The following is a 19162-nucleotide window of genomic DNA, read 5'->3' on the forward strand; positions in this document are numbered from 1 at the left end:
GTCGTAATATAATGGTTTTCGACACAGTTCGATTATACAGGTTTTTGTTGGTTCTAAACTATTAATTTGTTAATAGGTACTATTCTATATATTCTATATTTCTAAGGCTCTAAAACGTTATCTATCTTTATATCCAGTGATTCTAAGCCGTCATTAGATATTAATGATATTATCACTGCAAACTCTCTCTTAATACTCAGTAAATTTATCATTAAAACTGATTATCACGTGTTCTAATTAAATTATTATGTGTCAATTTTGCTACTTCATTGGGAAGTGAAGATACGTTGCATAACACCGCGTTGTGTGATAAACTTTAACTTTTTGTTAACAACCTTGATAAAAAATATTGATTTTTAATTATTTACCATATTGATTCTCCCTCAAACGTCAATAACATGACGAAATCTAAATAAAGGTTTCCATTGTTTTATATTTCATTAGTTTTGTTCTTTATTACATTATGTGTGTCAAAGCGTAAAGTTCTAATCGTGAGAAGCGTATAAAATTAAATGCAGTTAAAATTAAACTGTTACTGATCTAATAACTTCTAAATGTTCACAAGTTATAGCTACAAGACTTGTCCGTCATACGGACTCATTTATATACGACTAGCTGTAGGTAGGTACTGCGGTTTCCTCGGCGAAAATAAGTTTTTCCTTTTACTCCAAATGTTCCTGTGGGAATATCAGCATAAGTTTGTGATTGTCAGCTGGTTTTAGTAACTTGTAAGAATTGAAATTATTTTTGTATTGGATAGCATTATGCAGCACGCTACGATAGGAGCAGTACAGATAATACGTAGCAGCAATGAAAAATGATTCAAAAGCGAGAAATAATATTCCTTTTTACAGATTCCACCCAAGTTGTTTATATAACGATAGTAATGATTTTAAATAATACATACATATTAATTAAGAATTAAGTAAGTAGTTAGGTATTAATTTTTAACAAACAAATTTAATTTCAATCTTGAATTTTAAAAAGGTGATTTTCTTATTGCTTTCCCGAAATTAATATTATATTGAGCTTAAAGCTGAAGGTTGCTTAAAATTCTGAACCTTTTTCGTGTACCTAGTGCTGTAAAATTATAAAACCCACATTCCTGGCAACATATCTATTTGCATAATAGTTCAGGCTACGAATTGACCTCTGCTCTGAGATTACAATTAATCTTAAAATAATATTATGATAACTTTTAGCAAAAGCAAAATACTCTAAAAAACAAAGCAATAAAAAGAAAACATTGATTTAAGATTATGACGACATTGCGTAAGCATTTTGAGATAGGATGTTGTTTTGAAATTATTAATTTTAAGAAGCGTTGTTTTTCTCTTGTAGCGTTAATAATAGTGTGATATAAAATATTACCAAACTTCAATTTGGTAGGTAAACATCTCTCACATGTGTCTATCGTCTCACATGAGCCGTCAAATAATTATTTTTTAGATCCATGTAATTTATTGTGATGAAAAAGTCCTTCTAATTTTCCAAATTAATTTACACTTTCGTGCGAATATCTAGTGATGCGAATGGTGAGGATGAGGCGCCAATAGGTACAATTCTGTAAACGCGAATGTGTGCATGTTATTTATTCGCACGAATGTGTAAATGTGGTGTAAAAAAATCTGCAACATTTGTTATTCATAAGTTTGGAAACTACCTACTTTATAAGATTGTTAGTCTAGTCAATAAGTGCCTTTTGGTTAACGTTTTTCCAGAGTCCCTGAAATTTTATTCGGAATAGCATCTAGACGAGTAAAAAAGGGAATGTAACTTAGGTAAATACATAATACTCTCTATATATTTACAATAAACTAAACCTCCTTTTCGGTGATTTTTAATGACTTCAGCAATATTGCAAGCGGATCTCCATTTTTTTTAAAAGACGTTTTTTTTGGAAATTTCCCTTTTTTATTTTTCTTATTGAAAATTTACTTTTTTTATTACTTTTTATATATTTGCAAATTGCAATAGACTAAATCCCCTTTTATAAGTATAACTTTAGTTATTTTTACAAAGCCGAACTTACCTAATTTTTTTTTTTCAAAAACATACTATACTGAATGAAATGATAACTACCTCAATCATATGATCATACGTATAGGTAACTTCAAGGTAACTTTTGAAAATAATTAATTGACCAAAAAGACACTTGTTGACAAGACGATAATGTTCGTTTCTGTTGTTGAATCTCAGAGTATCTATAAGCATAATATTTTTCTGAATCACGCTATCTATGTTTACTTTAAAGTTTATATTATTATTTATTAAATATAAGCTGATATTTAATAACTATTAAGAGAAATTAATATATTCCGTGTATATATTATATTTATGTTGAATTATATTTCGGTTCAAATAATTTTTTCATAAGTACCTATGTATGGTACTGTTTTAATATACGTAGCAAATTGCACAAAAACAAGATTATTTAAGGTTATCATTAAAATATACAAAAGATGTTAATATGCTTAATTAACCAATCTTTATTTTAAATGTAAACCTCTTAAAGGTTAAATTATTGCACGCCTCATAAGCGAAGCGTTGAGGTGGGTACTACTGTCACTTCGCGCAAAACATCTGATTTTTCAAACTTAAAATGTCTTTATGTATCATACATTGCACTTGTAAGATAATACATACACACACATATTAAGAAAAAACACTATTTTAAACATTCATGATATTTTTGATGTCATTTTTGTTATTTAAACTAGTTAAAAAACAGTTTAAAAAAGTTCTGTCTTGGACGTCCGTGTGTCTGTATGTGCGGATCCTTTTTCTTGTTAACACGATAGCGACCGAAATACTTTACTAATCGAGTCTTTTTTTTTCTCTTACGCTTGAGTATGCTCAGGAATAGAACCCTTTCATTTTTCAGGGTCTGATTCGATGTGGTTTAATTGTTATTAAATAAACAAAAATAATAATTAATAAATAATTATTAAAAAAAAATTATGAGGCGTGCACTTTTGGATTTTCCAAATTATTTGTTTTAAATGGCCAAATTAATATTAATAAATACAAATATTAATTTAAAGATCAATGAATAATTAGGTACATTGTAACATTAGAGAAAAAATAAAATAATACCTATATGTTTTCAAGATTTATACAGGGTGTCCCACTTTCGGTATACTAAGCGCGAAGGGACTTGTAGTTTTGCATACACTGATCACATAGAAAATACTTAAATAACAAAATTACGCGAAAAATTTTTTGCTAAATTTTTCCTTAAAATCCATGTATTCGTCTCTAGCTTCGCGCAGCCGGCATATACCGCTTCGCTAATGTGAGTATTTTGTCTATGAAAACATAATCTTAAACGATAGCTCACATGCGGGTGGCAAAGTTGGGCGGTTTGCTTGTTGGGGGTGTACACATGGAATTTTAAGAATTCCTCTATTTAAAAAAAAAATGCGTCTGGAATTTTATAATTATTTTTTAAGTACTCAGCGTATGCAAAACTACAAGTCCCTTTGCGCTTAGTATACCGAAAGTGGGACACCCTGTATAGGTGATGTTTTGAAGCTGTAAAAGCTATGCATCTTCAAATTACATTGGCATAAGTTAGGTAAGTTCGTGGTTCCTATATGCACGTACCTATAGTTCATCAAAATCGCAGCCAAGTCTCATTTGTTTTTTAATTATAAGCTTCTTTTTGTAGCTCTCTAGGACTCTAGATAATGTATTACATTACATTATGTTTGTATAAGTATGAAATGAAAAAAGAGCTCTGTAGATGGTTTAACTACTTCAGTTGCAAATTCTAATAAGGAAGTCATCTAAAAATGAGTCTTGTGCTTTATCACTATGACATTTTGACTGAATATTTCTCGAACTTACTGGCATATTGATAATACATACAGTAGATAAGCTGATCTTACAAGCATTGGTGTCTTCATGCATAATGCCTTTTAAAATTCTAATAGGGATCAGGGTCATTTCCGTTTTATTATATTGAATGTTTTACCACAGTATTACCATCCTACAGTATGGCGACGAATGTACTTGTGCAGAGAAACGGAGGGGAACTGGCGGGGGGTCGGGCGACGCGGGCCGCTTAATGCAATCACGCTGAGTTTGCATTAACTATCGCGAAAGGATGACGCAGTCGTATTTTTTGTGTAATAATTTTATTATACATAGGTACTTACATATTCTATTATGACGCGCAAAAACTGTTCCGTTTACGGATGTAAATCTACATTGAAATCCCAGAAGGAAACAATATTTCAGAAAGATTGTATTAATTGTATCTGTTGAATTAAAATCAAAGCTATGTATATGTTGTCCTCATTATTTTCTAATCAGATTGTACATCTCAATGCGAATGCATTACTTAGTTAAATGGTATAATATACAATTAAGAACATCCAAAAATAAAGTGTCCACGTAAATAATATTTAGCAGTGCAATATCTGTAATTATATAATTTATGAACAAATAATTACATCAGATTTAATAATCGCAATTATTTTGAATGTACATATGATTAAATGATTTCATCATAATATTAATAATCAAAATTGTTTTATTTCCCATTTGTTGCAACCCTAGCGTATTTTCGTGTGGCAGCGTAACTACCTACGCTGGCGGCGGCATCGCGCGACATCAAAGGCGATTCCTTACTGTAGGAAATAATATTGTAATACTGTGGTTTTACGTTACATATTTTTATCTTCTTAGATCATCACGTAACAATACAATGGCATTGTGCATGAAATGTACCATCTTCTTTTTTTACATACCTGTATAATTATTCTAGACACAATTTATATTCCATTCGATGATACCTAAACGAATACCAATTGAAAAAGTAGGTACCTACCTACATGATGAATTTATAATTTTTAATCGTTATTTGACAATAAACAACTTTTAAATAATTGTAGAATAAATTATTTGATCGCATATTTATCAAGAAATAAATTCCACATTTAAATGTACATAAAAAAGTTAATTTGTTTGTCACGCTTTGATGATAAACATGCATATATAATTAATTTTCCAATTAGGTATATCTACTAATACCCACACTCAATGTCACTTTCTTTAACCTTTCACATCTTTTGTGAAATTTAAACTCTGTGCATAACAATTAACAATTTGAAAAATAAATCCATTGAATTTAAATTCAAAGTGTGAATCATTGCAAAAGTAGACAATTGACTGTTTGAGACTTCATGCACCGATATTTATCTTAGTTATGTAACATGTTGTTCTTAATAATTTTTACAAATAAAATCTTTCAAAAGTGATGTTGGTAAAGAATGGTTATTAAAAAAATATTGAATTGTTAGTGTACTTACTAAATAAAAAAAGAATGTATGCAATGAAAACATTGAGTATAGACTATAGAGTCACTCTAGAGTCTAGACGAACAAAATAAAAGTACCTACTGGTTAGTGGGTAAAAATATAAATCATAAAAGTATTCAAGTTCTGGAGTTCGTGACTAATTAAAATTATAGTATAGACTTATCTATAGATACCTAATGGGTCGAATTCTGAACATCGAAGTTATTTAGTAGGAAAAGTTATCATCATCATTATCATTTAGCCCATATTTGTTCCTAGTTCCCACTGCTGGGACTTGGGTCTCCTATGAGAGTGTGAAAAGTGATCGAAACTAATCGATCTGAACCAAAATCTGCAATAAATAAAATACAAAAATAAATAAAAAAAAATACAAAATAAATAAAATAAAAAATAAATAAAAATAAAAAAATAAATACATGGCCTGTCTGTGCGTCTGTCTAGGATATGTTTATGACGACATAAATGCCTCTTATTTAAAGTACTTCGTCTTATTTTATTACGCAATACGTTGCAAAAGTGATTTAATTGTATTGAATAAGTTATGATTTAAGAAACATGGTCATTCCTGTTATCGCACTAATGAATGATTAGTGCGATCCCTGAGGTCACGACATGCAAACAGACACGTGTCCGTTATTGTGGCTGAATTATCATAAGAAATATAAGTATGATAATTTGAATTAGTTTTGATAAAGATTGTTATATAAATACTCACGTATATATTATGTATTTCGTTAACCCACTCTGAGATTGTCGAGAGCATGATACTCACTGATGAGTCTTTTTCCTTAAAATCATTGTTATGTAAGAAAATAAATTAATATGACGACTATTATATCATTTTATAAACATAAAACATACATGATTGTAATGTTTTCAGTAGGTATCTATAGGATTATCCAAGTCCAGGGTGATTCATTTGAATTGGAGAATTAATTCACGAACGAAAATAATTAACTAGTCGCTTTTTAGCCATAACTAAGTGCCACATAAAATAATTAATTCTAAATTCGGACAATACATCGCAATTGGTATAAAATCAGTGGTTAAATGTGTTCAAATTTTTAACTGCACCTGTTTATTATGTGCTAAGTATAGGGTCACCACACGAACGAAGTATCGATATTTTTTGAATTAAAATTCAACTTCTGTTTTCATTTTTTCCTACCTCTCCAAATATTCTTGTTATTTTTAGTTAAAAAGGGAATAATAAAATTAGCGAACTATACAGATAAATTAAAAGTTAATTTAATTATGTAGTTAAATGTTTTTACTTTTCAAATTAAATTTAAATGATGTCTGAGAATGATAGAGTATCTACGTAGTGACGCACGTGGAATGCCACGAGTTTCTAATTTATTTTAAAAACACTATCTTTTTTGATCTTGCATATATCTCAAAAAGAAACACATACAATAGAATTATCCTAATTTTTCGTCTTGCGATGAGAGCATATTTTTACATCAGAGATGACACAAAACAATACCTACTTACTTATTATTTTCATGAACTTATTATTTTCAATTTGTGAGCCAAATCTGAAGTAGACATTGTGGGTACCTAACATATAACCTCACCTTCTGAATTGCCAATTTATCAAACCTAATATAAAATGATCATTTATTTTTACCCGGTATAATGCAGGCTCTATAATGGGATATAGCAAAAACCATTGCGCCTGATATTTTTTTACAAATTACGAATATAAAAAAGACAAAGATTTAACTAAACAAAAGCAGAGTAAATATAAATATAACCTAATAACTGATTCAGATTCATCAATAATGATCTTAATTTGTTGAGCGCCTTTTATAACAATTTTCAATAGCAAATAGTAGCGATATTCATTATTATTTAATCAGGCGTTAACATTTAGCATATGTCGTTTGCGGTAGAGATGCTGATTTCTGACAAAAAGAATATTATAAAGTGTCTTCTTGGAAATTCTGAATACTTTCTTTGCTTTACTTTCATTAATATTTAATGATTTTCTTCATAGAAAAATAGTTGCTGTAATGTAATGGTAGACTCTGATTATCTGATTATATTATGTCTCCAATTAAAATTGACATGAGTTGCACTACCTAAAAATATGTTTCCTACTTCGGATTTTTGAATCGTAGGTACTTCTTACCTTAGAACTTTACTTTCAAGTTTCCTATTTTGGTCGGTACTCACATGTCACAGGAGAAATACTTACACATTATTTAATTGAACCGTGGTTAGCGCTTTATTATATTTATTTAGTTTTAGAGATTTTTAATATTTTTATTGGTATTTGGTAATGTCATCTATGATATTTTTATCATGTGAATTTGTCTTCATTCCTCCGAGCTCCGCCGTTAGGGTCGTTAGGTACAAGGTAGCATCTATTTAAATCAATTTGCGATCGCGTAAAATACACAACAGAATTAAAAATTTCACCTAATTCATTAAAATGTGATAAGCGAATTTTTCACTCAGTCATTAGGTATTCCAATCACGGCATATTTAGTGATTAATTTCAGATAACAATTGATTGTCGAGTAGATAATTTGTAAACACTGCTGTTTAGGACAATCGTTGTCGTAGTTGTAAGAAAATATATTGAGACAATCAACAAAGCTGTTATGGTTTGCTCTCGTGCTCTTCGGATCCAAACGGTTGGCTGATGTGCTTGAGAAAACAATAGAGTATCAGTAATCAACGATTTCATGGACAAAGTGATTAACATATCGTTACGTCATTATGTTATTTCAATATACCAGAGGTGTAGTGTTTGATAATGTCTGCATATTGTAGAGCGGAAGTGATTTTGAGCTTTCTATGGATTTTTGCTACAGTTGCGGTAGTAAGTGTAATAATATGTCGCTAAAATTATATTAATTTAAATAAGTGTAATAAAATTCTTTCTTCGTAATCGTAGGTAGCAGAAAACAATGTTTTCTTTATATCGATAGTCGAATCAAATCAGAAACTCTAATGCGTAACCTATAATAGGTTTAAATATTTATAGTTACTTTTAATCAAATGAAATTTATACATTCTGATGAACATTTAAATTAATAAAGTAGATGACAAATAGAAAACATTATTGAAAATTTTCCCATCCACCATTATCAGCCTTGAAAAAATGCATTGTTATTATTGAAACTTTAGGCGCTGATAAAAGAACAAACAAATAAAGCGTACTTTAAACATTGCAATGTTGTGAAATTGTGGATAAACAATTTTCGTGTATACAGAAATAGTTTGTTTTGTAGGTTGAAGCTTACTTCAGCGATGGCCTCAACCCCGTGAGAGTGGACCTGAGTGTTTGGCATCAGCGGAACCCTCGAGTGGCGCTGCGAACTAACGACCAGCTCGCTTGTGAAAAACCTAATATTTACATATGCGAGGTACTTTACAAAATGTATTGTTTAAGAATTTTAGCGGTAGTCTACCTACACAATAATATAATGACAGACAATGAAATAGAAAGGATGTGGTTTCAACTTTCAGGAAGGAATAATCAGACATAGTATTCCGTAGGTAATGAATATAATTATGTATTATAATATTAAAATTAATTACCTACGGAAATCTACTAGATCTATCATCTGTTATAATAAAATATACAGTATCTACTGTTATAACGTAAGGGCCAATTTAATTTTTGAATAATTCTTCAACGTAATTTACTTGGTGTTGAATTTCGCGTTGCGATGAAATTATTTCACCAACACCTCACAGGCTCTGCTTACTTACTACTTATATTACTTAAATTACAATAATATTTGTATTTACAAAATTTTTCATAGGAACCACCAAACACGATATCGTCAGAAATCGGCAAAACATGTAACTTCCGTAACGTGCAATACCATGAGCAAGTATACCGCTGGGTTGCTGGTAGAGGCTGTCTGCTCTATACACCAGACTTCCTATTCGTGAATGGCAGTAATCCTATCAATTTGAATGCGGGATGCGTTTATGGGAATCTGTTCGCGCCTTGTTTGGAAGTTGTAAGTATTTTAGTAACCTAGCTTTATGTTACTTTACTAGCACATACGCAGCTAGCTTAGTTATCCCGGGTCTGTATTTGATTTTTTTATGAAACTTTTTTTTTATTTTATATTAACTATGTTGTCGAATAATTTACACTATTTTTGCACAGTAAAATTAACCCTTTATGTTAATTTATGTTTTTTTTACGATAACTTTGTCTACCAAAATAAATAATTTTGCGAATAGATAAAATCTAATCGAACTTCGATACGATTTCAGAACTAATCAAATCAGGAGCATTTAATTATATTATTAGATACCTATTATAATAATTTATGATGATGAATGATGATACAAGTGAATTCTGCACTTACCTACAGCTAATAAACACAAGGATTTATCATTTTTCTTTTTGTCATTGCGTACTAAGACCCCTGTAGAGCCGCCATCCTGTTACAAATGACCCGAAATTTTGTGTCAGTGTTTCGGGTAATTGTACAATTTCAAATATTACACTATACAGGGTGAAAGGTAAGACGTTTGACGAATTTAGACAGGAGCTTCTAGTCTTCTACTCATGAAACTGAACAACTTTTGTTCTACAACTTTGCTGAATTCGTAAAAAAAAATTGGACTTTATAAGGAAACTTCGCTAATCAGCTGACCGATTTCCATTCAAAGTCCAAATTTTTTTCTACGAATTCAGCAATGTTGTAGAACAAAAGTTGTTCAGTTTCATGAGTAGAAGCTCCTGTCTAAATTTGTCAAACGTCTTACCTTTCACCTATACACTTACAAGTTACATCCATATTATATTAAAATACTGACACGTAAAATTATTACGCTATTAAAAATGCTTTTTCAGTTGAAATATAAACACATCAAAAAGTGCGATTTTTTACATTTTATTAAGTTTAAATTATCTTCATGATATATAACTATGTAGATTTGATCTTGTAATTTAGATACCCTGGATACTGTATTCTGATTTAATCTAAGGTCTCGTACGTGTTCATTTAAACAGCATTTACAAAACATATTAATTTTAAAAATTTCATTCGCCACATTCTTAAAACGGTGGATAAATTATACATTTTCCATTGCAAACAAAGGAAAAAATGGAAGACACAAAACATTTTACGATTATATTTTTGTAAACTGAAAGCAAAGAACATACCTTCATACTTAAATATGTACCTAGTTTGAGTTATAATATACCTGTGTTGTTTTTTAATTAATTTCAAATAAGTAATGGTGTTTATTTATATACAAAAAAATATAGGTATTCGTAACAAAATCTAAATGCAGCAACTTTCTATTGTAGGTAATTTTCCGATTTTCAAAAATAACTCAAAAACTAAAAGTTTCTGTCGGCTGAAATTTCAGATTTAGGTTCCATAGCTAACAAAAAAAAATTGGCGCCTTGACGTCCTATAAACTAAAGTACAAATTATCACGAGACTAGCTGCGCCCCGCGGCACATACAATCACATTCATATCCATTCACTATTAAATATTGCAAACAATATATTTACTTTAATATTATAAACTTTTATAATATAATGAAATAATCGGATAAGGATCGATTTCTTTATTAAATTTTAAAGGGTACATAATATATTCCGTAGTAAACTGTTATAAAGGATGTCCTGATTGAAAAGAGTTTTCCAAGCTATTACCTACTTATCTAGTAGTTATTCAATAAATATATTTAAAACAATTAATCGCAAAAATATCAAACATTGTTGTTTATAAATATTTCCCCTAAAGTATTGTGAATGTAACAATATGTGAATGTAGCTTGAATATAAACAAAGAAATGTTCGATATATCGAATAATCGATCGATTGATTGATTGATTGATTGAATGATTGATTGAATGATTGATTGATTGATTGATTGATCGATCGATTGATTGATTGATCGATTGATCGATTGATTGATTGATCGATTGATCGATTATTTATTGATTGAATTGATTGATCGATTGATCGATTGATTGATTGATTGATTGAATGATCGATTGATCGATTGATAGATCGATTGATTGATTGAATGATCGATTGATCGATTGATCGATTGAATGATCGATTGATCGATTGATAGATCGATATATCGATTGATCGATTATTGATTGATCGATTGATCGATTATTGATTGATCGATTCTTGATTGATTGATCGATTGATAGATCGATTGATTGATTGAATGATCGATTGATCGATTGATCGATTGAATGATCGATTGATTGATTGAATGATCGATTGATCGATTGATCGATATATTGATTGATCGATTGATCAATTATTGATTGATCGATTCTTGATTGATTGATCGATTGATCGATCGATATATCGATTGATTGATTGATTCAATGATCGATTGATTGATCGATTGATTGATCGATTGATTGATCGATTGATTGATTGAATGATCGATTGATCGTATTGATTGATTGATTTGATTGATCGATCGATATATCGATTGATCGATTGATTGATCGATTGATCGATTGATTGATCGATTATTGATTGATTGATTGATCGATCGATACATCGATTGATCGATTGATCGATTGATCAATTATTGATTGATCGATTATTTAAGGATCGATTATTGATTGATTGATCGATTGATCGATCGATACATCGATTGATCGATTGATTGATTGATTGATTGAATCATAGATTGATCGATTGATTGATCGATTGATCGATTGATTGATTGATAAATTATTGATTGAACGATTATTGATTGATTGATATAATTGATCGATCGATATATCGATTGATCGATTGATTGATTGATTGATTGATTGATCGATTGATATACCGATTGATAAATTATTGATTGAACGATTATTGATTGATTGATTTGATTGATCGATCGATATATCGATTGATCGATTGATCGATTGATCAATTATTGATTGATCGATTATTGATAGATCGATTATTGATTGATTGATCGATTGATCGATCGATACATCCATTGATCGATTGATTGATTTATTGATTGAATCATCGATTGATCGATTGATCGATTGATTGAACGATCGATCGATTGATTGATTGATCGATCGATATATCGATTGATCAATTATTGATTGATAAATTATTGATTGAACGATTATTGATTGATTGATTTGATTGATCGATCGATATATCGATTGATCGATTGATCGATTGATCAATTATTGATTGATCGATTATTGATAGATCCATTATTGATTGATTGATCAATTGATCGATCGAACATCGATTGATCGATTGATTGATTGATTGAATCATCGATTGATCGATTGATCGATTGATGGATCGATTGATCGATTGATTGATTGATTGATTTATTGATCGATCGATCGATTGATCAATTGATCGATCGATATATCGATTGATCAATTATTGATTGATCGATTATTGATTTTCGATTATTGATTGATTGATTGATTGATTGATTGAATGATCGATTGATCGTATTGATTGATTGATTTGATTGATCGATCGATATATCGATTGATCGATTGATCAATTATTGATTGATCGATTATTGATAGATCGATTATTTATTGATTGATCGATTGATCGATCGATGCATCGATTGATCGATTGATTGATCGATTAATCGATTGATTGATCGATTAATCGATTGATTGATCGATTGATCGATTGATTGATCGATTATTGATTGATTGATTGATTGATTGATTGATCGATTATTGATTGATCGATTATTGATTGATTGATTGATTGATTGATTGAATGATTGATCGATTGATTGATTGATCGATTGATTGATTGATTGATCGATCGATCGATTGATCGATTGATCGATCGATATTTAGTGTACAGAGGCTGGGGTCTTCAAATTAAATACCGGATATACTGAACTACTTTAATACATTTATAAATTTATAATTTATTACACTTAGGTGACTTAGGAGTGGCAGGCGACTGGCTCTCGCAGGAGTGTCGCCATTCGCTGCGCCACAAACCGTTGAATTTACGATATTCGATTACTGCGAATAATAACAAACACTACATACACCCCCTTCTAAAAAAAAATGATTTACATAATTGACAAAAATTAGCAAACATTAACATTTGGGAGTCACAGTCAACTCACGGCTTCGCACGGGTGCAATGCTGATACTAAATACGCTACAGAAAAACTGTGAACGTTGTACATATATAAAAACAGCAGCCCGCTCCGGCTTCGCACGGGTATAAAATAATATATAGCCGGGCGGCCGGCCGGTACCACCGCAAATGCTACGTCCCGAAATTTTTAAATCTGTAATGTAATATCTTCGAAAATATTCACTTAAATCATACGGGGTAAAGGGCCATATAGAGCTATATTAAACTAGCAGTCCGCCCCGGCTTCGCCCGTGGTACATATTTACGTTTTCTCTACGTAAGAACCATCCTCGTACTTCAAGGAATATAATAAAAAAAGAATTAACGAAATCGGTTCAGCCGTTCTCAAGTTATGCGCTTACCAACACATTTTGGGATTCATTTTTATATTATAGATGAACAATGTATTCAAGGTATTTAATTGGTTAAGGATTAATGCTGTATTGGTTAAAATCGCTTCGAAAATTAGCCATTATTTGTCGTAAAAAGTAAATGACAAAAAAAAGTTATTGTGGGTTATCCATAAGAGTAGACATTTTCAATGTGTACAATACTTAGTACAATATTTTGATAAAACTCGTAGGGTTCAGCCTGCGTTTGCAACACAGTTTGCAATGTAAGCGGAAAAAATGTAACTATTTACGACATCACATTAGAAACCTCAAAAATAACAGTACTTCTCCATTATATTTTAATGGATGTTATTATACATATAAACCTTCCTCTTGAATCACTCTATCTATTAAAAAAAAACCGCATCAAAATCCGTTGCGTAGTTTCAAAGATTTAAGCGTACAAAGGGACATAGGGACAGAGAAAGCGACTTTGTTTTATACTATGTAGTGATATCACCCTAAATTGATTTTGTAGAACACCCGTAAAAATTATCTCTTATTTTATTATTATTTATTATTAGGTAAAAGATGATGGTACGTGTGGATGTTTTCCTTTCGATCCTTCGCTAGAAGAAGTAGCGAATACGGTGCGGAATGCACTTATACCATCCGCTCATGGACGCTGGGAGAAATGTTTTTATGAGGCTAGTGACTGTTGCAGTCACTTCATGGAGGAGAGTAGCTTTGCTTACCTGTGTAAGTTTGTCTTTATGTTGATTCTTAATTGTTTTTAAGTGGACTAGAACATATTGTGTTAAGATGTAATACATACTTCGAATTTATTTAAATTGAATCGAAAGAATAAGATTTTTTTTATGGGTTTACTTTAGAAATACGTCTTCACAACTATGGGTAATCGCATCGGGACTTATAATTAATCATTAATTTCTTAATAATCTATTCATCGGGATGATGGATGGAGCTCTATCAGCTGATCTGTATAACCCTAATTTCTTTTATAAAATTTAAATCCATTTTAAAAATTGGTCATGTTTTTAATATTTAGCAAATGAAGAATGTCCGACAACATTCGACGGCTGGACGTGTTGGCAGCCAGCTACTAAAGGCACCACCGCTAGTGCAGTTTGCTCTGAATTCGCGTATTCTAATTCTGGACCTTCCTGTCATCGTAAGTCTAACTTTGATTTATAATAACTTTTATTATAAGTACTATAAAGCATTTGAATACCATAAAACCAAAAATATCAAATAAATAATTATTTTATTTTTTTATTAGTTATGTAACTAAAAAGAATATACCGTTAAAACATAAAAAAACTGACGATCCAACTAGTTGTAGGACACAATTTAAAGCTCGTCCACTTTTTACTCCGAAACACGTTTCGAACAATTCGAGCCAGAAAAAGTCACGAGCTTTTTGTCCAAATAAATACTTTGTCCAAATAATAACTTAATCATGTTTTCTCCATACATTTCACTCAAAATCCATTCAATCCAACTTGATCTTCAGATTTCAGTACGAAAAAATGTTTCCAAAACGGTACATGGGAGTTACAAACGGACTATACCACATGCAGTATTACCCCTAGACTCTTAAGCCGGTACCGTTTTTATATCGGAATGCTGGCCTTTTCCGTGATTTTCTGTATACCGGCCATATTTATATTCTTCTTCTATAAGAGATTGAGAATCACGAGGGTCGTGATGCACAGGAATCTGCTGATTGCGATCGTGATACGGAATCTGCTGGTTATTATTGGGAGGAGTGAGGTGAGATTGATAACGATATCTTATTAAATAGCTGCTCCGCGCGGTTTCACCTGCGTGGCTCCACTCCTGTTGGTCTTAGCGTGATGATATATAGTCTATAGCCTTCCTCGATAAATGATCTATCTAACACCGAAAGAATTTATCAAATCGGACCAGTAGTTCTCGAGATTAGCGCGTTCAAACAAACAAACTCTTCGCGAATCACAGCTAATTAGAAATATATCAGTACTATAAAGCAGTAATTATTAATCAGTAACCGTAATCGTGGTTAAAATAGAAGAGTTGAAAATGTCGAGCTTAAAAACCTTTACTATATAAACGTATTTTGTCGTACATATAGCTTGAATGCATTTCATATACATATTTAAAACTTTTTAAAAAGAGAAGAAGAATTTTTATTGCTAAGATAGAGTCTTTTAATTTGTTTTCCCAACTGATTTTTTCATCCTTGAAAATATTTCCCATCTACAGATCTACATGGAAGAACTAAAAGGCTCCGGCAGTACAGCCATGTCCCGGAACTCAGTACTGTGCCGCATTCTATCCACGGGTGAAAGAGTTGCTGCCGGTGCTGTGTTTGCCGCCATGTTGTTGGAAGGATTGTACTTACATCGGTTAATTGTGGCTGTGTTTAGAAGGAGGATGGAATTGGCGTATTTGTATGTTGTGGCTGCTGGTATGTAATAAAGCTAGATATATACAGGGTGTACTATTGGTATACTAAGCTCAAAGGAGGTTAGAGTTTTGCATATGCTGAATACGTAAAAAATACTTATAAAATTCCAGACACATTTTTTTTAAATAGATGATTCCTTAAAACTTTATGTGTACACTCATAACATGCAACCCCCTCAACTTTGCCACCAGCACGTAAGCTATCGTTTAAGATTATGTTTTCATAGACAAAATGCTCACATTAGCGAAGCGGTATATGCCGGCTGCGCGAAGCTAGAGAAGAAAACAGTATTTTTTACGTAATCAGTATATGCTAAACTACAAGTCCCTTCGCGCTTTGTATACCGTTAGTGGGACTCCCTGTATAATGGTGATATGTTCAGAAGCTTTCTATTTATTTTTTCTGTTGCTCATATAATTTTCAGTTGATTTTGTGTTTAAGTACAATAAATTAACCGCATTCAATAAGATTTTTTTTTTATGTCAGACCAAGCAAAGGGGCATGTGCGCCACTTGATGTTAAGTGGTCACCAGTCACCACCGCCTATAAACACTTTTAACACTAAAAGTGTTACAGGTAGTTAGAAGTGTGTATTTTTTCAACAATTTTCCACGTTTTATCCTGTTCAGCGATCGCGATACTCCCAGCAGTGATATGGGCTATAATAATGGCACTGTACAACGACCACTCATGCTGGGTCGTATACACCGTGGACCATGTGCAATGGATACTAGATGGACCAAGGATTCTGATCCTGGTCGTCAATACTGTGCTGTTCTTTGACGTGCTGAGGGTTCTGCTCACTAAGATCAGGAACACGGAGAATGCTAATCAGCTGTAAGTAATTTTTCGACGCTATACCACATGCATGTTTTTTACTTAAATAACACGACAAAATATCTTGCAGAAAACTATAATAATATACTTCCCCGTGACTTTACTTCGACTTTATTTCTCATGCACACTGTTTATATTTTTTTTCATTTACACTAGCGCAGTGGTCCGCCCCGGCTTCGCCCGTGGTACATATTTATGTTTACCGGGATAATATAATAGCCTTTACGGATTCGTAAGAATCCCTCTAAGTAATGGTAAAAGAAATTTTGAAATCGGTCCAGTAGTTTTTGAGCCTATTCAATACAAACATTCAAAAAAACAAAGGTTTCCTCTTTATAATATTAGTATGGACTAGCTGTGCCCCGCGGTTTTTCCCGCATTGCTCCGCTCCTGTTCGTCTTAGGATGATAATATATAGCCTATTTAACCTTCCTCGATAAATGGACTATCTAACACCGAAATAATTTTTCAAATCGTACCAGTAGTTCCTGAGATTAGCGCGTTCAAACAAACAAACAAGTAGTAGTATATATGTATTTACATGACCGATCGATTTCTTTGTTAACTACCTCTAACTACGTTCTAATATTTTGAAATTCCCAAAGACATTAATAGATGCAGTAATCCTAGGCTGTTGGTTCCTATAAATTACTCATGTAAAAATAAAAAATATCCCAATTATTTTCCAGGAGCACAGTAAAAGCGACACTATTCCTCATGCCAGTATTCGGCACACAGTTTATCTTCACGGCTATAAGACCCACGACTAGTAACTGTCTCTGGGAGCAAGTGTACTACTTCATAGCGTATACTGTTGAGGGCTTGCAGGGATTCATAGTGGCTTTGATCTATTGCTACGCGAATAGAGAGGTAACTATGGGAAAATGCTAATTGAATGCCCAATTCGATAAGACATATCGTCATTTGTCACATAAGAATTTTCTGAGAATTTCACTAACCCTGTGAAAAGACATCCAAAAAAATCCTTCATTATTTCATTAAGGATCACCAACATGACATACACTGATAACATAGATAAAAGCTCTTATAAATTACAATCGTAGACTTAGTGCTGTCACAATTATTATAGGCAACCACCACTAACTATTATAACATTAAATCATCATCCTTAAATATTAAGTGTTACCTATATTTGATTGATCACTAAGTTTATGAAAATATATCTCTAAACAATATAAAAATGCATCTATAAAATCTAAAGAATTTCTACTTTTAGGTTCACGGGCTCATCAAAGCAACTTACAAAAAGACAGAAAGTGCAGTAGTATCACGTATTAGAGGCTCTGAATACCCGCGAACAAGCGTAGACCCTAAATCCGATAGACGCTTTACATACACTACTGGGATGTCAAAAAACAATGAAGATAAAGACCCTTACACTTACATGAAGCCAAAACTACATGTGGCTGAAATTATATCCATACAAGCTAGCGAACGATTGGCAGAAATACTAGACCCAGTGTATGAAACAGTGGACAATGGTCAAGTTAATAGTGGCTATGATTTCCTGGATAGATCGGAATATGAAAATGATTACAATTTTACGAACGCCTCTAGCGTGTCTATTGGTTGTCAAGATTGGTTAAAACGCACTTCGCCAAATAGCAGTATTTACAATAGATCAGCTATAGAAACAACGAAACCTATAAAAGAAAACGACAATGAAGCTAAAAATGTCAAAGAATCAGAGTATGAAAATGATCCAAAAGCAAATGATCCGAATTTTAATACAGATATTCAAATAGAGGATGTTTACGAAACTCCATCTTTCAATGATTACGAAAACCATGACATGTTGAATGAAATCATACAGTACATAGAAAGCAATGAAAGAAACCTTGCATTGAAGTCTGAGTTATTAGCGCCTAATAGAAAACCGGAGGATAAAATTGTTTTTGTTGATCAATAAATACCTATTACGCGACTCCATTGTCTTCTATTCTTTTAACCTTTTGATATTTTTTTAATAAACAGTAATATTTTGAAATGGTGTTTTATTTACACTTTCCGTAGGTCTAGAAATTTTCTCTCATTAATATTTTTAGATTAATATTTTCAGAAAAGCACTAATAA

The 19162-nt window shown here is 31.7% G+C and overlaps 1 protein-coding gene across 1 annotated transcript; it reads left to right on the plus strand.

Moving 5' to 3' along the window:
- The first annotated feature begins 7858 nt into the window (after window positions 1–7858).
- Window positions 7859–19053, plus strand: LOC149485041 (calcitonin receptor-like). The gene is made up of 10 exons (XM_089699738.1): window positions 7859–8154; window positions 8567–8701; window positions 9104–9307; window positions 14346–14520; window positions 14831–14953; window positions 15296–15555; window positions 16027–16231; window positions 16861–17068; window positions 17758–17938; window positions 18306–19053. Exons 1-10 carry the CDS (start codon window positions 8089–8091, stop codon window positions 18996–18998), a joined length of 2250 nt encoding a protein of 749 aa, XP_089555864.1. The 5' UTR covers window positions 7859–8088; the 3' UTR covers window positions 18999–19053.
- The last annotated feature ends 109 nt before the right edge of the window (window positions 19054–19162 follow it).

Source organism: Colias philodice, chromosome 10, assembly GCF_061535455.1.
Source record: "Colias philodice isolate Cphi_HAF_F1 chromosome 10, ilColPhil1 Martin Lab GWU primary, whole genome shotgun sequence".
Taxonomy (NCBI): Eukaryota; Metazoa; Arthropoda; class Insecta; order Lepidoptera; family Pieridae; genus Colias; species Colias philodice.

Bases quoted from the DNA above. Each gene is read 5' to 3' on its own strand.
- LOC149485041 (XM_089699738.1), top strand. From the start codon at position 8,089: ATGTCTGCATATTGTAGAGCGGAAGTGATTTTGAGCTTTCTATGGATT. The intron at 16,232-16,860 runs GTATGTAATAAA...TATCCTGTTCAG, and splicing joins TTTGTATGTTGTGGCTGCTG to CGATCGCGATACTCCCAGCA. The intron at 17,939-18,305 runs GTAACTATGGGA...TTCTACTTTTAG, and splicing joins ATTGCTACGCGAATAGAGAG to GTTCACGGGCTCATCAAAGC.